Here is a 26,537-nt window from a genome sequence, read left to right on the forward strand (position 1 = left end):
GACGCCCACCCGACGAAGCTACCCAGGCGCCCCTAAGAAAGCATGGTTCTTGCCAGGAGGCTATAAAGACGCCACACTGGGATGATGTGTAGGAAGAATGTGCCCTTTCCTCTTCATTTTACATGACTATGGGGTCTAAAACCATGACCCATGTACCCCCTGGCCAGAAACCCATGCCCACATGCCATCCTGACTTACACAGACCAAGCCAGGTGCTTGGCTTTGGCCCAGCAGGGACAAACTTGACTCCTGGATCATGTTGAGCCTGCTCTCCCTGCTCCAGGAGGGACGGTGCTCCTGTGTCCCCTCCCTTTACTGACTGGAGCTCCATGGAACCTTGAACCTAACAGGCTTTGCTGACCTCTCCTGCTAGGGCCTTTCTCCGGGCTCTGCAGTCCCAGGAAAAGCCTGTTGCACTGGCTTTATAATTTGCACTCACAGATCTCATTTGATCTCAGGGTAGCTGTAACATTGCTGGCCTCACTCTGCATTATCCGGCGCAGAAGTAAATGAGCATTTCCAGAAGGCGGGAGCTGTGGGTTGGCTCAGAATTAGAAGTGATGTTTAGATACTTATTGCCTGATCTGTGTAAAATATGCACACACATCTAACCCAGAAGGATCAGTGTTAGACACCGGATGGCACACCGTCTTCCTTATTCTCCTTCTCACCGAAGGCACCCCTCTGTCTCCCTAAGCTCACATGTGCTCATAAGCCCTCCATAGTCGCGTGTGCTCACATACGCCTCATTTTCAAAACACCATACACTAATTCCAATTTTCTTAATATCTTGCCCTTTTTTGTAATCCGGTTCCCAAGTAGAAGCCACACGGGGGTGGCTGAGGGTCACCAAGCTGGACCCACAGCTGATATTCAGATTTGCCCTGGGCAACAACACCGGGAGACTGAAAGTTAGGGTCACTTTCTAGAGGCAACAACACCTGCTGCTCCTGTATACTTCACGAGGTCATTCTGAGATTCAAATGAGAAAATCAATGTGAAGGGGCTTCGTAAAGCAGAAACTTTATGCTACATATATGCTAAGAATGTAGAAGCTCTGGGGCGCCTGGGGGGGCTCAGTCGGTTAAGTGTCCAACTCTTTTTTTTTTAATTTTTTATGTTTATTTATTTTTGAGAGAGAGAGAGAGAGAGAGAGAGAGCGTAAGTGGGGAGGGCCAGAGAGGGAGGAAGACACAGAATCCAAAGCAGGCTCCAGGCTCTGAGCTGTCAGCACAGAGCCCGACGCGGGGCTCAAACCCATGAACCACGAGATCATGAGCTGAGCCGAAGTCGGCCACTTAACCGACTGAGCCACCCAGGTGCCCCAAGTGTCCAAATCTTGATTGCGGCTCAGGTCATGGTCTCACAGGTTCATGAGTTCCAGTTCCATGTGGACGGTGAGGAACCTGCTTGGGATTCTCTCTCGCCCTCTCTCTCTGGCCCTTTTCCTCCCCCTCTCTCTCAAAATAAATAAACTTTAAAAAATAATATAAAAGTGCTAAAATGATAATCATGTGATGTGATAGAGGTATTAGCTAACGCTACTCTGGCAGTGATATTGCAATATAAATGCATCAAATCAATATGCAGTACACCTTAAAACATACACAACGCTGTGTGTCAAATATAACTCAATTAAAAAAAAAAAAAAAAAGGATGTGAACGTGCTAAGACCAGATTACCTCTGGTTCTCAAGAACTGTGCAGAAGAATCACCAGGAAACTCTATTGAAAATTCTTGAATCAGAATCTGTGGGTAAAAGTCCTGAGAATCTTCTTTTAAAGATCCCAAATACAGGGGCCTGGGTGGCTCAGTCAGTTGAGCATCCGACTTCAGCTCAGGTCATGATCTCATGGCTTGTGAGTTTGAGCCCTACATTGGGCTCTGTGCTGACAGCTCAGAGCCTGGAGCCTGCCTTCGATTCTGTGTCTCCCTCTCTCTCTGCCCCGCCTGTGCTCTCTCTCTCTCTTTTAAAGTAAATAAACATTAAAAAAAAATTTTAAGGTCCCAAATACATTCTGCTACAAATTGTCCTTGGTCTGCCCTTGGAGACATCCTCATCACTTATGCTTGGGTCTCTTCATTTAAGCCAAATTAAGGCTGAACAAAGAGAAAGGGGCCTCTGCCTGAGCTCCACATGGCCTATACCACTGCCTACACGCCTCTTTTCCAGTAGTTCTGGGAGACCTGGCCTCAGCTAGGAACTTACAAGGAGCATCAAACAGTACCATGGGCTACTGGAAAATTCTAAGTAGTTGGGTTGATTTCCTGATTTATCCAGACCAGGATCTCTACGCCAGAGAAACCACCTGCCCTGAAAGTACCAGGACTCGTGTGGAAAAAAACAGAAAGGCAGAGAAGAAAGTTAGGTAGAGAGATCAAAGGACCAGGTAAGAAAGCAGTAAAGGAGGGAGCACCTGGGCAGCTCAGTCAGTGAAGCATCTGACTCTTGATTTCAGCTCAGGTCACAATCTCAGGGTTCGTGAGATCTAGCCCCGTGTTGGGTTCTATGTTGGTCATGGAGCCTGCTTGGGATTCTCTCTCTCTCTCTCTCTCTCTCTCTCTCTCTCTCTCTCTTCCCTGCCTCACCCCCACCAAAATAAATAAATAAACATTAAAAACAAAACAAAACAAAACCTACTAGGGGAAACAATCGAATTTCTGCGAGAACCTTGTCGGTCACTTCTGGGCTAAGTTGCTCCGTGGAGACTAGAAGAGCAAGAGAAGCTCCAAGGAGGGGACTTCGGTGACAGCAGCTGAAACGGTGTGAGTAGGACTGGGCTTTAGAATCTTTGCAAGATGCTGGCAGAGTGACCTGTGTGCCCCACAGTGATTTGACAGGAATGCAAAAACATCCCGGAAGAAATTCCCTGAACAATTCATTGCGTTCCCTTCTTGACTGTCTTTCCTTTTGGCCGAAGGAAGCAGCAACATTCCTGACTTGCTGTGAAAGTCTTGCCAGAATGACTCTACTTGCTGGAATACTCTTTGTTCTTTCTAAATTACTCATTTCCATATTAAAGAAAAAGAGGTACATGTAACCTTAAGTGGGTGGGGCTTCCTCTGGGCTTGAACCCCCTGGGTTGGTCTAGACCAGAGGTTCTTAAATATTATGACGGCACGACTCCTTTCCACGCTCAAAAATAATTGAGGACTCCCAAGAATGTTTGTTTATGGGGTTATATATCACTATTTACCATATTAAAATTAAAACTGAGAAAAGTTGAAAACATTTATTCATTTAAAAATAACAAAAATAGGGGCGCCTGGGTGGCTCAGTCAATTGGGCATCTGACTCTTGATTTCAGCTCAGGTCATGATCCCAGGGTCACAGGATCGAGCCCCTCATCAGGCTCTGTGCTGAGTGTGGAGCCTGCTTGGGATTCTCTCTCTCTCTCTCTCTCTCTCTCTCTCTCTCTGCCTCTGCCCCTCTCCCCCACTTGTACCCTCTGTCTCTAAAATAAAAAGTTTTTTAAATAACAAAAAACAAACATTACGTGAGCATAAATAACATATATTTATGAAAATACCCATATTTTTCTAAAACAAAGTAACATTTCCTAAGAGTGGCATTGCTTTACATTTGTTCACACATCTAACATCTGGCTTAAAAACCAGCTGCTGCTTCTACGTTCATTGTGATACGATACATCGTTTTGGTTGAAATACATGAAGAAAACCTGGCTTCACGCAGATATATACTTGGAAAAGGAAGCAGTATTTTAATAGTCTTTCCATATGATTGCCAATAATCTTCTTTGAAACTGAAGTGGGTGCAATGTGGACTCTGAAAGCCTATCAACTAGTTACATAAGATCCAATCATCTGTATTTTCACATGCGTCTTTACCCACTAGAGAGCTCAAGAGGAGACGTGCGCAGACAGAATAGTCAATGAATTTGAAGGTGATTGAGATGATCCAGTCTTCAGAACAGAAAGAAAAAAGAATGGAGAAAAGTGGGCAGAATCTCAGAGACCTAGGGGACACCACCAAGCCCGCAACATGCATGAAGGGAACCCAGAAAGAGAGGAAAGAGGCAGAAAGCATGTCTGAAGAAAGTGGAAGTCCTTAGTTCAGAGAAGGGATTGCAATGATCGCTTAAAAGCTTGGATTTTTTTTTTTAATTGAGGTGTAATTGAAATATAACATTACATTGGCTTCAGATTGACATATAACATTGCATTAGCTTCAGATGTACGTTGGCTTCAGACATAACATTACATTAGCTTCAGATGTATCAAATAATGATTTGATATTTGTATATGTTAAGAAACGACCACAGTAAGTCTAGTTAACATCGATCACCACTCAGAGTTACAAATTTCTTTTTCTTGTGATGAGAACTTTTAAGATCTATTCTTAGCAACTTTCAAATATACAATACAGTATTATTAGCTCCAGTCACCATGCTGTATATTATGTTTCCAGGACTTACTTATTTTTTAACCAGAAGTTTGTGCCTTTTAAAAAAGTTTGGGTTCTCATCACAAGCAATAGATACTATTAGTTTTCCTTGAGGTGACAGGCCTACTTTGTTTCTTTTCTTTCCTTTTTTTAAATGATTTTTTGTGTTTATTTATTTTTGAGAGAGAGAGAGACAGAAAGACAGAGCGTGAGCGGGGGAGGGTCAGGGAGAAGGGAATCCAAAGAAGGCTCCAGGCAGCGAGCCATCAGCACAGAGCCCGACGCGGGGCTCGAACTCACAGACCGCGAGATCACGACCTGAGCCAAAGTTGGACACTCTACCGACTGAGCCACCCAGGCATCCCTAATGTTTATTTATTTTTGAGAGAGAGAGAGAGAGAGAGAGAGAGAGACAGAATCCCAAGCAGGCTCTGCGTTGTCAGCAGAGAGCCTGATGCAGGGCTTGAACTCACAAACCATGAGATTATGACCTGAGCCTAGGTCAGACAATTAACCGACTGAGCCAGCCAGGTGCCCTGATATTCTTTGAAATGCCTACATTTCAATCCCCACCATGACTGCACCCTTGGGTGGTGGGTTTTCACATGCATTACTTCACATGTCTATTCATTCACTATCCCAGTGACACAAACAAAACAGAATGACTTACTCCATGTAGGCTGCAAAGTAGATTTTCCGGCTCAGGTTTCTTCTCTTCTTCCTTTTGTCTCCTGAAGGTCATTCCCCTGCTCCCCAGAAAACTCTCCCCGCAGAATTAAAATTCCTGAAACTCAAACCATGCGATCTGACCAGACGCCCCGAAGACGGTTCGTGGGAGACGAGGCTCAAGCTTTTTGGCTCGAGGTGAGATGTGGAATCTTCTCTGGATCTCAGAGAACTACTGTTCTAGTTTACTATGTTCTCCACTTCCCAGTGGAGGAAAACAAGTTCTGGGAACAAAATGCCTGCAGTGTTTTCATCGGTGCCGCCAGGAATGCGGAGGTGGGGAGGCCTCCAAAGCCCCCGCCTTCTGTCCCCACCCCGTGGATTTTCTGAGCCTCTCCTGCCCATGCAGCAGGGAGGAGGGAGAGCGCTCTGCTCAATAAATACTTACACGATGACATCTGCAACCTTGCCAGGTGAAGGTCAAAATATTTTCTTGCACTAAGTGTCTGTATTGTATTACTTCCCTAAGTGCTACTATCGATTTTATTGATTGAATCATTCAGAATAACTAATGGAGTAAGAAGGGCTTGGGTTTTTTCATGCCCCAAACCTACGTTTGTTATAGAGAATTCTATATTATGTTATGGAAGAATTCTAATAGTAGAAACACACAGACCTTCTTGATCGCATCTTCTGCAAGCAGCTACGTGTATTTCCAAACTGATGAGGAGTTTCCGCACGCATTTACCGATTTACTCATTTATCCAACAGATTTAATGAGCCACCAGTCTGAAGACTGAAAGGGGACTTGGAGCTGTGGCCCTCTGGGGCCTGCCTCCCTCCCCGCTGTGCCCTTCTTTGCTCTGCCCTGTCTCTCTCGGAGCTGACCCTCGAGGCTGTCTCCCGGGCTCCCAGCACCGCTGGCTTCTTGCTACCCTGGAGCACAGGGAGGCAGGAGATTGGAGAGGGGGGACAAGGGGAAAGCCAGCCTCAGGTGGCATTTCTAATAGGCTGCATATACCCCTTCTGCCCTGTGACCCAGAACTAGCAGTCCTGCGGCCTCCCTTCGACGGAGCAGCCTCGGAGACGGCGACTTCCTGCTGACGTGAATCTCTGGGTGACCCCTGTTTGGCTCAGTTACCTATATAACCCCGCATTTCATGCTTGAAAATAGCTTTTGTCTTCCTGGTTAGGCCCTGAGTGATACAGAGATGATCTAGTTTACTGGAACTGAGGCCCAGAGGAGATGTGACTGCCTTAAGTCACACAGTTAAAAAATGATCAGAAGTGTCTACCGTGTGTAAGGCACTGTGTTGGCCTCCTTGTAGAAGACGGACGTGGTAAATTCCTAGGCCCTTGCTAGGAGCTTCTCATCCAATAAGAGAAATGGCCTATCTATACCAACAGCTACAATGCAGGACAGTGGGTGCAAAAGCTGAAGCAGGCCCAGGAAATACCCCGTAGGACTTTGGCAGGAAAGTTGGTATATGCCTGGGGTTGGGGAGGGGGCTGATCATTCCAGGAAGGAGGGACAGCCACAAGGTGAGCCGCTGGGAGAGTTGTGGGCTCAAAGGTAGAGCCACCGCTTTATTTATCATTTAAACAGGACAGTTTAGAGAATGAAAAGGGACACTATTGATACACCGTGACCACAGGCAGAAACCAGCGCCATCCCAGGGAAACTGAGGCCGACTCAGGTAAATCAGGAGGTACGGTCACCCACCGGGAGTTGAGCAGGGGCCTGGATCATGGGACACTTTCCACCGCAGACTGAGGAGTCTGGACCTCAGGCCCCAAATGGGACTCCCTGGGAATCAGATCAAAGCGGCCATTTAGGGAGGAAGGGAAGCCATTCGGTAAGATGCTCCCCACAAGTGCACGGTGTACCAGAGTGAGAATGGAGGGACCCCGCTCTCCATACGTGACATGGCCTGTGGCCCCCGCTTGAGCAGGGACACCTCATTCTCCCATACGTCCTGTTGGACCTACAACAATATTAAGTCCCAGAGAAATTGACGGCACAGGACCTGTTTCCTTCCCCAGGGGAAATGCCAATTTTGCAGAGAGAGAAGAAGACTTTCGGGTGTCAAACAGGGAGCGGTATGCAGTTTGCAAACTCTAGCGTCACCGAATCCCCAAAGGCACCATCGAGGCAGGGAGTGCTTCTGGTGCTAGGAGGGGAGAGGTCAGGGTGGCCCGGATCGTCGGACCTCATGCCAGGAGCGTGGAACTTGAGCACAGGGGGAAGGATTACATTTTGGCTGGTGGGAAAGGGGGGAGGGCATTCCTGGCAACTGTACCAGAGCTGGACCGAGCAGGTCCTGCGTAAGGGACAGGAAAGAAAGGGCCCTGAAGGACAGGAGCAGTGGGCTGAGAGGCTCAGAGTTCCGCTCAGCAGCATGGCCCGCGGGCAGACCGCAGGGGAAATCTTACTTTTCTCCTTCACCCAATTCTGGGCCGGTGAGAGAGCAGATTGCAAGGCCAGTATGACACAGGGGTTAAGGGACAGACTTCGCAGCAAGACGGCCTGGGTCCACACGCTGCCCATTCACCGTGTGACGTTGACAAGCTACCGAAGGACAATACCTGTACCTACACCAGAGGCTGACATGAGGACAACGGCAGGTAATTACTAAAAGTGCTTAAAGCAGGGCCCGGCACGCAGTAAACACCGACCCAGTAGTTCTCAGCTCTGGCTGCACATTACAATCACTCGGGATGCATTCTAGAAACAGCAGGGCCAGAGAGTTTTTAGGGCAGCGAAGTACTCTGTATGATACTATAATGGCGAATACATGTCATGACACATTCATCCAAAAGCATCGAATGTACAACACCAAGAGTGAATCCTAATGTAAACCACGGACCCTGGCTGATAATGATGGCTCCCGGAGGCTCACCGATAGTAACAACCGTAACGCTCTGGCGGGGGGATGTTGACAGTAGGGGAGGCTGTGCGTTGGGGGGCAGATATGAAAACTGTACTTTCTGCTCACTTTTGCAATGGACTTAAAACTGCTCTAAAAAATGCAGTATTTCAAAGGGGGAAAATACCAGGGTCAGGGCCCTACCAAAAAAAAAGCAATGAAGCAGCCTCTCGAGGGTGATGGGCTTTGCCATGCGTATTTTTTAAAGCTTCCCAGGTGATTCTAAGGGGGAGGCGGAGCCCAGAAGCACCTAAATGAATCTTAGCTCTCGTATGGTCATGAAGGAGTTAGGGGAATCGGTAAGTTGATGGAAGAGGAAGTATCTTTGCCTGGGTATGTATCAGGCGTGATTTCTTGGCTGTATTTTGGCACAGAAGTGCTAAGCTTTTGACAGGCTTTTGAATCTCTGGGAGCCACGCAGGCTGACCAGATATTCTTTAAACGTTTTTTTAATGTTTGTTTCTTTTTGAGACAGAGAGAAACAGAGCATGAGTGGGGGAGGGGCAGAGAGCGAGGGAGACACAGAATCCAAAGCAGGCTCTAGGCTCCGAGCCATCAGCACAGAGTCTGATGCAGGGCTCAAACCCACAAACCGTGAGATCATGATCTGAACCAAATTCGGATGCTTAACTGACTGAGACACCCAGGCGCCCCAAAATTACCTGACTTTTTAAAACATTTTTTAATGTTTATTTATTATTGAGAGACAGAGAGAGACAGAGCGTGAGCATGGGAGGGGCAGAGGGGGGGGAGACACAGAACCCAAAGCAGACTCCAGGCTCCGAGCTGTCAGCACAGAGCCCGACGCAGGGCTCAAACCCACAAACCACGAGATCATGACCTGAATCACCTGACCAGATATTCTTTAAATAAGAAATGAGCAAATGGACTTCTGAAGGGAAAAAAGCCTACAGCATTATTACCATCAGGCTTAGTTAACAGACAACCAAACCCTCTTGGCAAAAGAAAACTCAAGCACAGCCGGAAATAGTCCCTACCCACCACGCAGGCTATCACAATGCCCAGAATGTGTCCAGAAATCTCAAGGTACATTGGGACAGTAGGAAAGCTCCTACATTCAGTTGTAAATCCGTCTATGACAGACAAGGCAGCTTGAGAGCAGGACTGAGGACAACATACCAGCAAACACTGGAGGACCCAGAGCTCTTTTATAAAAGCAAGTCAGCTTAGAATTTCTGAAAGACCAGCACTGCTAACTCATCAAACACCTGGCATGCCCCAGACCAAACTCTGGATTTTCCCACCCAAACCTGTGTCTTGTCTCAAAAATATTTCGTTCTACCCATCGCTCAGGGGGCACGCCTCAGAGTCCATTTTTCACCCCCGCTTCTGCATCCAATCCAGCGGCAACTCCTGGCAGATGGGGCCAGAACCTGGCGGCTTCTTGCCACCTGCTCCAGGACCACCCTGGATTGGGCCACTTCATCTCTGGTCTGGATTATGGCATTGATGCTGCGGGGGGGGGGGGGGGGGGGAGGGGGGGTCTTTCCCGCCCTGCCCGGTCTCCTCTGCAGCCACCGTGACCTGGCACGCTCCCACCTCCGGCTTCCTGCTGCCCCTGCTGGTCCCTCTGAGAACACTCTTCCCCAGCACAACCCCACACCTCTCCCTCTTACCCTTCACACCTCTGCTTATAGCACCTCAGCAGAGCCACCTCCTGTCCTGAGACTCTTTCCCTCCCCTTTCCTCTTTGTCACCCAACACTACTGATTTTGCTGGCATCGTTAATGCGCGACTCTTCCTCTCTCCCTGTCCCATGAGACCAGGGTTCACTGTGCTCTCTACCGGGTCCCCAGGGTCTTGATCGGCCCTGGCATACAGTAGGCCCTCCATTAACCCTTATTTTTGAAGGCAGTCCTCACGATCACTTCTTTTTGAGTTATACTCCAGCACACATGTTAGTAGATTCTGTTTTAGAGGACAGCTGTGCTGCAGGGAAATGCAGGGAGAGAGGGAGACACAGAATCCGAAGCAGGCTCCAGGCTCTGAGCTGTCAGCCCTGAGCCCGATGCAGGGCTCGAACCCACAAGCAGTGAGATCGTTACCTGAGCCAAAGTCAGACGCTTCACGGACTGAACCACCCAGGCGCCCCTAGAATGTTTGGCTTCTAATCTTGGCTTTGTTCCTAACCAGTTGTTAAGAACCTGGATGAGCCCCGTGATCTCTCTGGGCCTTGGGTGATCTATAAAGTAAAAACCAATTGGGTCTGACCAATTAAATCAGACCTTCTGAGGGGTAGGACCTGAGTATCAGCATTTTTTAAACGTAACAGAGAGCCAGGAGCAGGATGGTCTGCAGAGCCGGGCTCCCCGTGTGTCACTGGGTACGGGAATCGCCTGGGATCTTGTTAAAACGCAGAATCCGATGAGGGCTGGGACGCAGGCAGTCTACCCAGCCCCGGGGCTGTGGCTGCTGTGGCTGCTGCCGCTCTAAAATCAAGTTTGAAGGCAAGGTCTGCGAGTCACTTCCAGCCGGAGGACTCCAATATCTCTAGAGGGTGAAAGTCCCCTTATTAAATTCTCAGAAAAAAAATAGCAGCTGTCACTTGACTTGCTGCTCAATTTGAGCTGAGTTCCCACTAAACAAATGCCTGGCAAGCTGCCCCCGCAGGCAGGAATGTGGGTGTTAGAGCTGGTTTTGCATATATATATCTATATATATATATATATATATATAGATAGATATATATATCTTTTTTTTTTTTTAAACCAACTACTGGACCCAGGCAGGGAGAATGCACGAAATCAGACCCGAGAAATTCTCTCTCAAAAGCATCCTGGGAGACCTGCGGTCAGGGAAGAAGCCATCACCATGTGACTGTGTCTCTTTGTCTGCCATTCTGCCGGAGGCTTGGTGCTTGCTAGGTCCCGCTCTGTCATTTGGGCCATCTCACCACGCCTCTGCAGCTCTCCCATCGCCTGGGACGTGGGCATGAGCAGGTGGAGCCCCTGGCAGCCGGGAGGAAATTATCTTACAATTTTACTATTATTTCCTGGCTTCACAATCCTCTTAAACAGCGTGGCCTCTAGAGTTAACAGCTGGCCGACCACCAAGAAGCCACAGTAATTCAAATTGCGTCCTCCCCGTTCACATGGCTGCCCATGGAATGGTTCTGCAAGGAAGCACACAGTTTCCTCGACCCTGGGAGGGTCCCTGGATGGGTCTGAAAATTAAACTGACAAGGACGGATTCACATCTGCCTTTCATCTTTGAGTTACACTCCAGCACACACGTTAGTAGATTCTGTTTTGGAGGACAGCTGTGGTACAGAGAAAGGCATACACTGAATTTTTGCATGGACGGAGGAGCCTTCCCAAGAGAATGAAGACCCAAAGAAGTGACGCGAGCAGGAGCCTTTTATACCTTTTAGACAAAGAACCAGTAAGTTTGTGAAGAATCGGTAAGACAAAAGGGTTTGGGCTAGAGGTAGCAAATGGTGAAGAAGTAACTAGGAAGGGAAGAATGAGTTTGACAAGGTTTGTATGCATTTCTTGGCCCCCCATTCCCTGTCTCCTACTGATAAAGATGTCTTCCGTCGCCCTGGCACCAGAAATATACCCTTCACACAGAAGTTTTATGACCTGTTACAGGGAAGAAAGGAGAGGAGGGTTGAGATGTGGGGCTCAGACCTTCAACAGAATAACAAATTCTGCTGGATCCTAACAATGAAACACTAAAAAAGCAAAAACAAAAACAAAAGCTGGTCGGCAATAAAAGGAATGAACTATCGACATACCAGAGGACACAGATGCTTCTCAAGATAATTATGTGTAGTGAAAGGAGCCAGATACAAAAGAGTACGTGCTCTGTGATCTCATTTATATAAAACTCTAGAAACCATGAACTAGTCTCCGGTGATAGGAGGCCGTTGGGTTACCGTGGGAGGATCAGTGGGCAGAGAGAGGCAGGAAGGCCGGGCTGCAAAGGGGACACGGAGAAATTGTTTGAGGGTGATAGATACGTTCATCTTGATAATGGTGATGGCTTCACGGGTGCGTGTATGCATCAAAGCAAACCAAACTGGACACTTTACATGTGGAGTTCACTGTGTGTCAGTTACACCTACGCAAAGCTGTTAAATGTACATATATACGCACACACACAAACACACACACGTTATGTGAAAAATAAAGCGAGATAAGAAAGGTAGGACACGCTGGGGGCAGTCAGTGCTATTGGTGGCTGGGTCAGAGAAGGTCTTAGTGCTCAGGGGAGTTGGAGCAGACATGAGAACTAACCATGGGGCCGTGTGGGGAGACAACATGCCACGTAGAAGGAAGACAAAGTGCAAGGCCATGTGCGAGCAAGCTGCTAGACCTGACTCATGTCTCTGAGTTCGGAAATGGCTCCAGAAATGAGTTAAGGCATCAAGATCTGGACAAAAGAATTGTCCCAAGGTTCACATACAGTTTTGCACCTGCTCTGACCACCCAGGTAGAGCCCATGTCTTTAGCCTGAGCCTGGCTTCTTGTTCTTTTTTTTTTTTTTAATTTGAGAGAGAGAGAGAGAGAGAGAACGTGAGTGCACAAGTAGGGAGAGGAGTAGAGGGAGGGAGGGAGGGAGAGAGAGAGAGGGAAAGGGAGAGAGAGAATTTTAAGCAGAGTCCATGTTCAGCAGGGATCGCCACGCGGGGCTCAAACCCACGATCCTGGGACCATGACCTGAGCCAAAATCAAGGGTCAGATGCTCAACCGACTGAGCCACCCAGGCCTCCCAAGCCTGGCTTCTTAACATCAGCTCAGGAATCTGCACCAAGATTCTCATTCAAGAACTCAGAGATCTGTTTGACCCCATCTTCTCTGAAATGGGCAGGCAGCCTGATTCTACTTGCAAATTCATGACCAAGCATGACTTGTGTCTGACAAAGTACGGACCTCAGAGTAGAAAGAATAAACACTTACTAAGCATCTGCTAAGTTCCAGGCACTGTTCTAAAAGCCTAATGTGTATTATCTCATTTAATCTTGACCCAACCCAGCAAGGTAGATACTATTAGTATTCCTATTTCACACGTCTAGCAACTGAGGCAGACAGAAGATAAGCAACATGCCCAATTAAGAGGCAGGGCCAAGACTTGACCCCAGGCAGTAACCCTTGAGCCATCCCTCAGAAATACCCACACGTGGCCTCACAGAGTGTTGCAAATCCTTGACTCTTACTCAGTAGCCCCATATCTGCCTCCACTGGCCTGGTCTAGGCCTGTCCCCGCACATGGCTACGATGACTTCCACATTTAGGGAAATCTATGGACTGAGCTGTGTCCCCCTAACATGTCTATGTCGAAGCCCTAACTCCCAATGTGATGGTATTTGCAGATGTGGCCTTTGGGATGCAATCAGGGTTAGATGAGGCCATGAGAATAGGACCCTCGTGATGGGATTAGTGCCCTTATGAGAAGACACAGCAGAAAGCTTGCTTACCATATGTAGAGACACAGCAAGACGGCAGCTGTATGCCAGCCTGGAAGAGGGTTCTCATCAGAACCCCCCATGCTGGTATCTTTATCTCAGACTCCAGCCTCTGGAACTGTGAGAAATGAATTTCTGTTGGGTAAGCCCCCCAGCGTGTGCAATTTCTGAGCTGACTAACGCAGTCAGGGTCAGGTGGACCAGGCCAGGTCCAACCCCCTCTCACGGGTCCAGCTCATTCTTGGGTTCATCTGGGGCTCAGGTGTGGCCTAGAGGAGGTACTCAGGTTGGCCTTCCCCACCCATATGAGGGGGGCTCGGGCTGAGGTCTGGGCTGAGAGTTTGAGATGCTGGGACTGGACCAACCTTGCAGGACTCAGAAGAAGGGAGAGGGCAATCCAGGCAGTTCAGAAGCGATTAGAGTCTGGAGGCAGGCAGAGAGGAGGTTCGGGGTCCAAGTAGCCCAGAGAACTAAGAGCAAGGCGAGGAGGACGGGTGGAGGCAGAGGCAAGAGAAGCCCCCCGGTGTGATGGGGCAAAGGTAGAAGTAAATTTCATGGAAGCCCTTGGCTAAGTGCACGAGAGGCAGAAAACAGGGCTGTGCTGGCCAAGACAAAGACACATGTTCCCAAACCAAACTTTGTTCTTAGTGCCTCCCCACCCCCACTCCCAACCCCCTGCCCTGCACCTCTCCCTTCAGAGGTGGAGCAAAGCCCATGCCAGGACTCACAGGGCCTGACTGGTTCCCCCTTTTCCCTCAAGGAGCTGTCTGCCCTTGCCAAGTACCTTCTTTACGATGTCCCCCTTTAAAGGGGGAGTCGGTCAAATGATTGCTAATACTAACTCCGTGATTTTTCCATCAGCGAGACTCCCCATCGCGTCGATCATCAGAAGCGTTGGGTCACGACTCTATGATTACAAATTAAGACAGAACCCCCGTTGGCCCAAAACTCCCCTAGTGTTACTGGTCTGCTCTAAATCCTCAGAAGGTGTTGATGGAGTGGCATTTACAAAGATATTTAGCACATGTCCAATTTCCAGTGATGAGTGCACCTTTCGCTGCCCTGACGTCTTGGGAGGGGCTCTTGGATCAATCTGTCACCTGCTCCCAAACCAGCATTGATTTGCCCCGGGAGCCAGCACCGTGGGGGGAAGCAATGGCCCAAATCCAGCCCCCAGGAAAAGATGAGTGTCCCACAGTGCGGCTCCCATAACCATGCACACACTTACCGAACCAAAGCCAAAACCAGAATGTCAGGACAGGCTGTGGATTCTCAGCACGGAACTATCACCCTGGGGACTAAATGGGAGTTTCTCATCAGACCCTCAGGACTCATTCAAGAAATGCTCCAGGCGAGGTCTGAGGAATGAGTGGAATGCTGAATTCATTCAAGAAGAATGCCATCTGGGCTCCGTGCTGGGAACACAGAGGCCTTCACGGTGCCGAAAGTTCTCCCAGTCACCCTTAAGACTTATTACACCTACTTAAGCTCGAGGGAACACAAAGTTCACAAAATGCTCTCCTACCTCGGATAAAATGCCTTTTCTGTCTTAGCCAAGACATAACAAGATTCAGTCATCTTTATTTCTACCCCATGGTTCCTTGATGAAACACGTTAATTATATTTTATCCTCCGAGAGGGAAATAGCGGGGGGGGGGGGGGGGGGGGGATGTTGCCAAACTCTGCTATCCTTCTTACCTCCAAGTTGCCCTATTTTTTTTTTAAATCAGTGCCAAAATTAAGTTCATTGTGGGGCTATGTTCAAATTGCATAAAATAACTATTATTTACAGAGTATTCTAAATTCTTTGCACATGTTGGTTTCCTCCCCATACCAATCCTATGAAGCAGGTACTATCATTATCCCCATTTTGCAGATGAGAAAACTAAGGCTCAGAGAGGCTAAGTAACTTGCCCCAGATGGTACAGTTTGTAAGATCTGGGATTTAAATCCAGACAACTTGGCTTCAGATCCTTGCTCTCCATGGTGCAAATAACCTCCTGTCCTTTGTGAGCAAAGTTGATGGTGACAATTCTACTGTTAACAGGATATGTGCCTTGAAGCGTTTCTTTCGGGAATAGAGATATTCTTAACTGATTTTCCTATTCTTATTTGCCCAGACTCTTTTTCGACCAACAAGGCATGTGTTTTAGATGTTTGGCAAGGAGCTTGGTTTTCCCTGGGTGATCGTGTACAGGAAGAGGGTGATGACCTCCAGGAACCAAAGTCTTTGGCTCAGACAACAAGCACGTATTGACAACTCTTTGCTACACACCAGAGACGCTTCGGGAGTATAACACAGTGTCCCAGCGCTCCTGGGGGCTGTCCACCTAGACGTGAGGAATAACTAAAACGGCTAAGACATCATTAAAGTCACAGACTCCACCATCTAAAAAAAACCATCCAAACAGGGTTTCGGGTATAAACATGTATGAGAAAAACAGCTTCAACTTCTCCGTGTGGGTCGCTGCTCACCTGTTAAATGTCCACGTCTTTCCTATCTTTGAAAATCCACCACTGATTCGAACACTTTTCAAAACCATTCATACAAAACGATCCCGGCTCTAAATACAGCTACTACAAGCTAGGGCAGAGTGATTCTTTCAGAGTAATTCTGGAACCATGCGGCTTGCAGGGAGCGGGCAGGAAAATGATATTAATTACTAACTAGTTAGCATTTGTTACAAGCCTAACACGCACGTTGCTGACCATTCTGCGTGAAGAATCTCACTTAAACCGTTCCCCGAAATCATTTTATGAAGACACCACAGCACAGAGAAGTTCACGGACTCGCTCGAGGCCACACAGCGAATAAGTCGCAGGGCACGACAACAGCAGAAATGTGGGCCTGGAGGAAGAACCTGGAGAACTGTGTCATCATTGACGAGCACATGAGGCTGTGGGGATCAGAAATAACAGAAATCCCAGTCCCTGCTGCCCCTACGAGCTGACCTGCCAACGAAGAAGGGAGGACAGAAGCGAGGCAGAAGGCACTAGCTTCACACAGCCAATATCGACCAGGCGGTGAGCAAAGAGTCCCGTCTTCACGGAGCTTTGTCCAGTCAGGACACAGACAGAAGCCAAATGAAAGCATAATGGGCAGGGAAACAACACTGTGTTAGTGCTGACCGCGGCCTCAAAGAAGGCCTCTGGGAAAGTTCCTCTGGGCTGGAAACAGCAGGGAGAGAGTGACATACTCCAGAAAAGAGCAGCTGTTTTCAGGAGTCAGGGCTTTGTCCCCGAAGCTCCCGGGCATCTGAGTGCTGTGCTGTCCCCTGCAGGGAAGGGACCAGTGGGCCTGGAGAACCACAGTGGGAGAGGGGCCGAGTCCCTTGTGGTGGGGAGGGCAACGTTTAGCAACGTAGCAATGTCCAACGTTTAGCAGCATCCTTAACCTCTACTCAGTAGCACCCCTTCCAGCTGTGACAGTCAAAAATATCTCCACACATTGCCAAATGTCCCCTGGGGGTGAAACACAAGTGACCCAGGAAACCTTCATATCGATTTTTCCATCAAAATCTCGAATAATCGATATCCAGTTTGAGGCATAATTGGAAAAATCTTCCTTGCTCCCTTGCCCCCTTGCCTCCCAGGCCGCCCAGGTGAACTCAGCTGGTATTTTGGGAGCCAGGGCTACATTATCACAGAAGTCAAGGTCGGCCAATGGCAGCACTTTTTTTTTTTTTTAAGAATGCTCAGATAACTATGTATTAGCTTCCCAGAGCTGTCAAAACATATTACCACAGAGAGGTAGCAAAAAAAAAAAAAAAAAAAAAAGAAAGAAAAAAAAAAGAAAGAAAAAAGAAAAACAACAAAAATTTATTGTTTCACAGTTCTGGAGCCTGGAAGTCCAAAATCAAGGTGTGGGCAAGGCCATGCTCCCTCTGAAGCCTCTAAGGAAGATTCTCCTCGCCCCCTCGTAGCTTCTGGTGGCCGTGGCGGTGGTGGTGGGCAGTCCTCACGTTTCCTGGCTCGCGGCCGAATCACTACGGTCTCTGCCTGTCTTCCCACTCCCCTCTGTCTGTGTCTGTTTTCTCCTTTTTATAAGAACACCAGTCATGGTATTAAACCCCACATTAATCCATGGTGATGTCACCTTAATTCAAATGACTACAGCTAAAGACATCGTATTGCCAAATAAGGTCACATTCTGATGTTCCAGGTGAACATGAATTTGCAGGGGAGGGGTGGGGACGAGGGGGGGGGACGCTATTAAACCCATACACATCATGAGCAGATTGGCTCACGGTGACTGTGCAGTTCTCCTGGCCATCGTCCCCACCACCAGGTCATCTGTAGGGGTGAGCTGAGGAGGGCAGCCCCCCCCCCATCCATGCTTTCCTGCCCAGTCCACCCACCCTCCCTCCTGCCTCTCTGGTAATCTGTGCTCTCTCAGCACAGCGGGACGTGATCATGACCATGGAGAGGCCTCCTTGCCGTGGAGAGGAGTGTCTCGCCCTAGGTGTGGGTTCCTGGACAGATTTTTATCTGTTGTTCACCTGTCTTTCTTTGAACTGTGCTCCTGACAGACCACAATTCCTCTTTTGTACACTCACTCCTTCCAACTTGCTTTCTCTGAGGTAGAAAACATCCATTTGCATTTCCTCCCCACCCCCCACGTCTTTTGGAAACACACGAAAAACCAAAAAAACGTTTTCACGGTACAGCGCCAATCATGCTGTTATTGATGTCTCTGTCCCCTGGAATGCTTTCCCCGCTTTCCATTCCCCTGCCTGCCAAGCACACTTGACCTGTGGTACGTAACGGTCACAACAGCACTGATCAATCTCCTCCAAGTGTTCTCACTTGTCCAAAGTACACGGTGTTACAAGATTAGAGGGGTATGAGAGGAGAACACGGGAGGACCCAGAGGCACTCTTGCCCGGTTGAGGAAAGGGGGAAGATCAGTAGGCCGATTAATTAGCTCCTGGCCACAAAGCAGAAATGCAGAGCAGGTTTACCATCCCAGAAAAAAAACAAAAACAAAAACGTGGGAAACACAGGAACAAGAGCTTTTCAGTACCTAAGAGTGCAGATTGAATGACCCAAAGACTAAACTCAGACCCAAAGACTAAAGTACTTTTAGATGTTTAAAAAGTACTTTCCGGGGCACCTGGGTGGCGCAGTCGGTTAAGCGTCCGACTTCAGCCAGGTCACGATCTCACGGTCTGTGAGTTCGAGCCCCGCGTCGGGCTCTGGGCTGATGGCTTGGAGCCTGGAGCCTGTTTCCGATTCTGCGTCTCCCTCTCTCTCTGCCCCTCCCCTGTTCATGCTCTGTCTCTCTCTGTCCCAAAAATAAATAAACGTTGAAAAAAAAAAATTAAAAAAAAATAAATAAATAAAAAGTACTTTCCTTTGGGGAACTATGAGTTAATCTGGTGGCTTCTGGTGACCTCATAATGGCAAGAAAATTTGAGACCAGTATTATAACTAACAACCCACTTTAAATCTTTGAAGGGCATTTGCACAAAGTAACATTCATTTTCCTAACCGGCACTTAACAGACTGATAGAAGTCAAACTGCTTTGCAGGTGAATGTTTTAGGATGTAAGGAATTTTTCATCCTGGGCAATTACACTGGAATCATCTGGGGTCCAGACTGCGTTAGTCAAAGTTGAAGGCCAAGCATTAGGGGGTTTTAAAAATTCCCTAGGTCATGTAAATGGGCAGCTATGGTCCAGAACTGCTGTAAAAAGTTAGAACGTTCAAAGCTCATTTACTACTAAACACAAAAATGCAACCACATCTGTTAGTGCATGGCCCCACTAAAATTCCTTATACCAGGACTGAATGCTTTTCCCAGTTGGTGAGTTACTTTTCCAAATGGCAGAATAGGAGTTTGGAAAGAATACATTCTGTCATCTCAAGTCTTGATTTGTTCCAGCCCCGCTGGACTTCTGCGAAGAGAATGAGGACTCCCTGCCCCATCCACAGCTCAAGTTCTCTTCCTAAATTTCTCTTCCCATTTTAACCGGCCCGCCTGCCCCGGGGTGTCATCTTGGCCTTCTCATCCCTCCATCCCTTAACTCCCTTACCGTACAAACACAGGTTTTCCCTACATTCCTGGTCCTGTAGAAATAGCAAATAACAAACCACAATTCTTAAATGGCATTCCGTAAGTAAAAGAATATTCATTAAGCCTCTCTTCTGGCTAAAAAAGTGGGTATAATATTTTAGCTTAGTGCGAGACTAAAATTAATCGATCAAGAAATACGGATTGAATGTTCAGGGGGACAAAGGCAAGAGTGGAAAACGTACAAAGAAGTAGGTAGCATGTAGATACTCAAGGATCTTACCATTTAGAACAGGGATTGGCAAACTATGGCCCACAGACCAAATGTGGCCCCCTACTTGTTCCTGTAATTAAAGTTTTATTGGAACACAGCCATGCCCCTACCCCTCCCCCCCCCCGGCAAAAAAAAACCCCATATTGTCTGTGGCTGCTTTTATACTAGATGGCAGAGCTGAGTATCTGTGAGAGAGACCATCAGGCCTTCAAAGCCTACAATATTTACTACCTGGCCCTTTATAGAAAAAGTCTGCCGGGCGCCTGGGTGGCTCAGTCAGTTAAGCATCTAACTTCAGCTTAGGTCATGATCTTGCAGTCTGTGAGTTCAAGCCCCGCATCGGGCTCTGTGCTGACAGCTCAGAGCCTGGAGCCTGCTTCAGATTCTGGGTTTCCCTCTCTCTCTGCCCCTTCCCTGCTCACACACTGTCTCTCTCTCCCTCGAAAATAAATAAACATAAAAAATAATTAGAAAAAGTTTGCCAATGCTGATCTAAATTAACAACACATATATGTATGGTATATATACAACATCTCTCCACTCATCCTCTTAACAAATATTTATGGTGCACTGTACCACTCCTTAGAGGATACATTAGTGTGAGACAGAGAAGTCTCCCGCACCTTGGAGGCCCAAATCTACCGAACTGTCAATCCTGAGCAATAAATAAACACCAAAGGGGGGCCTGTGCAAAAGAGAAGAGAATGTCTGAGGCTAGACAGAGCCATGGGTAACTAGAATTACTGTGAACCGTAGAGATGGATTCTAAGTGGAACAGGATGAAGAGGGGGGAGGGGAAGGCCTTGGCAACACTGGAACTGGACTTGAGGTTTGATGAGGGCATACACAACGTTTCTGTTGTTCATCTCTACTCCCAGCATTATGCAAAATGGCTGCCACTACAGTTGCTTGATGAATAATGTTTAAAGAATTACATGGTAGGGGCGCCTGGGTGGCTCAGTCGGTTGAGCGGCCGACTTCGGCTCAGGTCACGATCTCACAGTCCGTGAGTCCGAGCCCCGTGTCGGGCTCTGGGCTGACAGCTCGGAGCCTGGAGCCTGTTTCGGATTCTGTGTCTCCCTCTCTCTGACCCTCCCCCGTTCATGCTCTGTCTCTCTCTGTCTCAAAAAGAAATAAACGTTAAAAAAAAATTAAAAAAAAAAAAAAGAATTACATGGTAGATGAATAAACGAGCATCTTGAATACCAGGTTAGCTATTCTGTAAGACAGCTGAGTCAAGGATTTCCAACGTGATCAAGTGATCTCTGGGAATACTTTGAAACAAAAGAGTGGATACGAAGATAAGGAAGCGAGTGTTTATTGAATAACTACTACACAGCAAGAACTTGACGAGCATAAAATCATTTAATTCTTTCAGCACTCCTTTTATTTTGCAGATCAACAAATTTAGTTTGGGAGAGGTTAAATAACTGGCTAAGGTCACACAGACAGAAAACAGTAGAGTCAGAATTCAAACCCAAGTCTATCAGCACATGCGCATGCCTCCCAGTCATGTTCACACACACTCTGCAGACCTTGGACTCCTCCCAGTCCCCATAAGGAACACTGTGACCAATTCAGCAACAACTGGGGACCAAGAGCAAAGACTCTCCACCCACCCTCAACCAAAGCAGTTCTCATTTTCTCTGCCTCCCACATGGGGCTTCCTGATTTCATCCGAATAGTTCTTGGGGAAACAAAAAAGAATAGAAACCACTATGCTAGACCATACGACTTCCTACAATAAAGCCAGAAGGCATGGTTTTCAGCCTTCTGTCCATCACCAATGGGCTATGGGTTCATGGCCAGCCACTCCTTCTTCCTTCCATTGTTACTCAAGAGAGATTGAATGACTGCCAAAACCATGTTGTGTTTCTTGACTTTCCAGAGGGAATAAGATTAAATGAAAAGCTCTTCCAGTGAATGAAAATGGCTGGACCACCTCGAATAAAGTTCTAGGTAAAGTTGTAATTCCATCAAAGAAGCCAATTAGAGGAGCTCAGCTGGACGCCTTGCCTGATGCCTGCTCATGGCATCTAATGTTAGGATGCAAAAAAGCAAAGGGGAGTCAATCTTTTGACATTACCCGGTACAACCAGCACATGACCCAATGCAGGGACCTTTGTAAACAGTCCACAGAGGCACGTCTACTTACCGATAGAGATGTAACAGGTGAATATACTGATTCTGGAAGAATTCATAACTGGAAACAATGCCACACTCATCTATGGCTCGACCATTCTTATACCAAGTTACCTCTGGCTTGGGCTGACCTGACAATGACAACAGAAGAATATTCCTATTGCAGTAGGCATTTTTAGAAAAGAAAATCATAAAGCAATGAATAGGAGTGAGCAATAAGCCATAGGGATGGACATGCTGAACTGTGTCAGTTGGGGAACTGGAAAATCTCTCTCATTGATTCAAATGCATCGTCCGATAAGCACTATTGAGCAAGCCACGTACCTAAGATGATCCTGTGCAGGGGTGTGGATGAGGCCTACAAAATGAAATGCTGTCCCTAACCCTAAGGAGCTATTAAGAAAAATCATCTAGGGGCACCTGGGTAGCTCAGTCAGTTAAGTGTCCAACTCTTCGATTTCAGTTCAGGTCATGATCTCCCAGTTTGTGAGTTCGAGCCCCGAGTCGGGCTCTGTGCTGGCAGCGTGCAACCTGCATGGGATTCCCTCTCTCCCTCTCTATCTGCCCCTCCCCCATTCTCTCTCTCTCTCTCTCTCTCTCTCTCAAAATGAATAAACATTTTTTTAAAAAGAAAAATTATCTAAAACTTGGATATGAGGAAAAAATGTGGATAGTATCTTCTTTCCGTGTCCTATGGGGACAAAGGTCCATCTAAGAATCACCTAGGGGAATATACATCGTTTAATTTGACGATTACCACTGATTAAAATTCCCAGTTTGGGGCACCTGGGTGGCTCAGTCGGTTAAGCATCTGACTCTCAGTTTCTGCTCAGGTCATGATCTCCCGGTTTTGTGGGTCCGAGCCCCGCGTCAGGCTCTGCACTGACAGGGCGCAGCCTGCTTGGGATTCTCTCTCCCTCCCTCTCTCTCTGCCCTTCCCCTGCTCACGCTGTCTCTGCCTCCCTCAAAATAAATAAATAAACTTAAAAAATGGTTAAACTCCCAGATTTAGTGAAGTTACATACAAACTTGTAGATTTTTATCCAACAGAGACGTAAATAATCCCTGCCTGGCAGAAAAGATAACCCCGTAAGTCTTGGTTTATCGCCCTACAGGACATTAACCAGTGTTTTACCTAGTCCAACAATCTTATCCTAACATTCCCTTATTAAACTGCCTATAAATACCTAATTCCTCAAATGTTCCTACTTTCTGGTTCCCACTTTACTCGAAGAATTGAATAAAACCATTGAAATGTTCATTTCCTATTTGCACGGAAGTCACTATACCTGTGGAGAAGTATCCTTAAACGGCGCTCGGAGCTGAGCGTATGCCATGGCACAGAAGAGGGAAGAACAAAGTGGATTAGCACGTTAGTGGATTAGTCCCCTCATGAGGCGTGTATGATTTCCGGGCCGGTCCTGTGCATACCTGACTGGTGTCGTCACAGAAACTGCCCTACGCTTTCTCCCTCAGGAGGGCTTCCTCCTGCCCTTGTGATCGGTAACCAGATCTGATGGACTAATCTGGTGAAACCCCCAGGAATTCCATTCACCCCTTGGGATTTTTTACCCCTGTGACCGCGAAGGAAGGTTTCCAGTGTGTCCCAATGAGCTTCCCCCCTAGCCTCCGTAACACTGAAAACGTACCCAAATGTGCCCTGTCTACAGGAGGAAAGCCCAGTATTGGGAAACAAAACAGTGTTCTAGATTCATCCTTCTTGTGTCTGTGTCTGACATACCACAGGATTTTTGGTGAGCAGCCCCAGACACCACGAAGAGAAGAACCCCACGTGTTTCTGGGCCCTGCACCATGGACCCGTCCTGACGGTGCTCAGAGCCCCTGCCTCCCTCCCTGTGTCTTGTCTGATGGGGCGTCTCCCAGCTAGGCTACCTCTGTGCCAGCACCATGAACGTGGGTGATCCTCCTGGTCTCCCCCTTCAGGTAGTGCCCGCCTGACTACTTGGTCCCCGGAACTAGGAGCAGACAGACCTACGTGCAAGGATACACCCTTCTTCCCCAGTGGTTTGGCTGAGTCCCTTCCAGGCAAGTGACTAAAGCACCAAAAATGAGCTTCCCTGAGAAACCACCAAGGAGGTTGGGGGTTACAATTCATCTCTGCCTGTTCTTAGCCTTTTGTCCCCCTCTCAGTCGGCTTTCTTGGATTCCTTCTCAGGAATTCCTTCCTCCTTTTTTGTATATCCTGGATTCCTTTTTTTTAAAAGAAGGCACATAAAGTGTGCATGAGCTGGGCCCGGGACACTCATTCGAATCTCTTGGACTCCAATTTTTTCATTCAGACCGACCAGGGCTGGTTGATGCCCCCAGTTTCTTAGCGGCTGACTGGTTTTTTCCTCTTGTGCAGTATAGATCTGAATAATCAGCCAGAAATGAGACTCACACAGGGAAGTGGTATCTTGTACCTTTGTGGGTGGTTCTCTTTTCTCCCTCCACTTGCTGGAAACCTCGCCCCAAAATCCTACCCTTGTTTTTTTAAGCCTACCTGCAGGTCACACATGGAGAGCCACCTCCAGAATGTTTCGCCATTGTGCGTGGGGACCGGTAGCCAAGTTTAGGGTACGTCCAAACACTGGGGCTTCCTGAGGACACATGGGGGCCACGGCATGGAGGTTCAGTGGTGGACGTGTGTCCGTCCCTCTATTTGAATGGCTATGGACAAATGCCAAGAAAGATGGGGGCTTGGCTCTGGCCTCGAAGAGGCTGAACTCACTCACAGGTGGACACCCCAGCACCCAGACCAGAGATGAGATTTTGTTATGACTTCAGCTAAGGAAGCACGGCCATTTCAGAAGCTGGCTCTTTTCCTCTCCCCATCTAGAAAAAGGGATCTCCGGGGAGAAGAGTTTTCTGTGCGCCCTCCGGAAAGACCACTGGTGCCTCTATGTTTTCGACGGTAGAGACACGGTCCAAGAAAGGAAACAATCCACAAGGTACAAGGTACCACTTCCTGACCCAATTATTTTGCTCCTATTATTTTCGTTTAATAAGAAATCCTTCTTACCACCGGGGGCACCAATTTGGGGTCAGGTCTGGGTTGTTTATTCTCCAGCCCAGGGAGAATCCCAGCCCCCTGCTCCTCCTCCGTTGGGCACCCCCTGCCTTGGTTTTTACCTCTTCACTGCTGACCAGCATGCCCGACGAAGGCGGGCAGTGGGAGATGTATGTAGCTGGTTTGGGGGATATCAAGGAAAGAGTGATCAAGAAGGTTCCAATAAATCGACTGAAGGAAAATTACTCACGACATTCCTATGTACACAGGAAATTAAGAATGGATTCTCTGAAAAAATAACCAGGGCGGGAGTCGCCTAACCCAGAACCACAAGGCGAAGTGAAAAAGATCACTAGGCTATATCCAGGAAGTCACTCAAAGAAATCCTTCGGGGGGAAAAAAAAATCATAGAGGATTTAGTTGTTCAACTGGTTACTCAGAACAGACTTCCCAGGCCATTTTCACAAATGATTTTTTTTTTAATTTTTTTTTTTTGTCAACGTTTATTTTTGGGACAGAGAGAGACAGAGCATGAACGGGGGAGGGGCAGAGAGAGAGGGAGACACAGAATCGGAAACAGGCTCTGGGCTCTGAGCCATCAGCCCAGAGCCCGACGCGGGGCTCGAACTCACGGACCGCGAGATCGTGACCTGGCTGAAGTCGGACGCTTAACCGACTGCGCCACCCAGGCGCCCCACAAATGATTTTTAATAATGCCTCTGTGAGCCAAAAACCCGGGTCCGCAGGGAGATTTCAGAGGAGAATGAGCCACTGGTGGTTACCAGATATCATGCAGCGAAGCACGACGTCTGACTTCTCAGGAACTTTCTGGGAAAGCAACGTAGATAGAAAACAAAGGGTGCGCCTCTGGGGCCCTCCTGAGTCTGTCATCCTTACGTGCCTCGTGAATCTGAAAAACACAAATCCCTGACATCAACATTTGTTCTGGGGCTCCTCTGACTGTCCGGGGAGTTTTGTTTAGTGGCCCTTAGGGACAGAAGGAGCACGCCCTGGCTCGTCGGAGGCCGGGCACTGGCACTTGGGCTGGTGGGCAGATGGGAAGTCCTCGGGCGGGCTTTCTCACCTGCGGCGCTGCTGGCCCTTGGACCGGATGTCTGGTTGTGGGGTCTGCCCTGTGCATCATAGCATCAGCACCCCTGGCTTCGACCCACCGGGTGCCACCAGCACCCCTCCCCCGAGTCACGACAATCCAAAGTGTCCGCAGACATTTCCAGTGTCCCTGGGGAGGGCAGCCCCAGTGGAGAACCACTAATCCACCCCGCGTCTCTGCTTGAGCCCACAGCCAGTGTCACGTCTCTCTCATCTTTCTTTCTGTCCTCAAAGTCTCTTCATGGGACTCAAAAAGTGCGTAGGCACACTCGCCTCCAAAAAAGAGGCCTTAGTTAAATGCAAATGAATCTCTGGGGGGGGAGGTGTTTTGAAACTGGGCAAGCAGTGCTCCTTGGAGCTCCGGACGAGCGCCCCCAGGAGGGCAGTGAGTTAGCATGATACATGCAGGCATTTAACACTTGATTGGTCACCACGTATGCAATCTCATTTCACCTCTTTTAAATTGCCTGAGTGGTTATTAACACCTCCTGCATCTTAAGGATGAGAAAGCTGATGCTCAGAGAGATTCAACAACTTGCTCAGGATCACACAGCTCAAGTGG

General features: G+C 48.0%; 1 protein-coding gene across 1 annotated transcript in view; it reads right to left on the reverse strand.

Annotated features, from left to right (window-relative positions):
• ALPK2 (alpha kinase 2) overlaps positions 1-26,094 on the reverse strand; it is a 103,109-nt gene extending 77,015 nt beyond the window's left edge. The window contains exons 1-3 of the mRNA XM_047828702.1: positions 25,950-26,094; positions 25,648-25,775; positions 21,869-21,986 (exon numbers count right to left, since the gene is read on the reverse strand). Of these exons, the coding sequence (XP_047684658.1) occupies positions 21,869-21,986; positions 25,648-25,756 (227 nt within the window). The 5' untranslated portion in view covers positions 25,757-25,775; positions 25,950-26,094. The remainder of the gene's footprint in view (positions 1-21,868; positions 21,987-25,647; positions 25,776-25,949) is intronic.
• Between the last annotated feature and the right edge of the window lie 443 nt (positions 26,095-26,537).

Source organism: Prionailurus viverrinus, chromosome D3 (genome assembly GCF_022837055.1).
Source record: "Prionailurus viverrinus isolate Anna chromosome D3, UM_Priviv_1.0, whole genome shotgun sequence".
Classification (NCBI taxonomy): domain Eukaryota; kingdom Metazoa; phylum Chordata; class Mammalia; order Carnivora; family Felidae; genus Prionailurus; species Prionailurus viverrinus.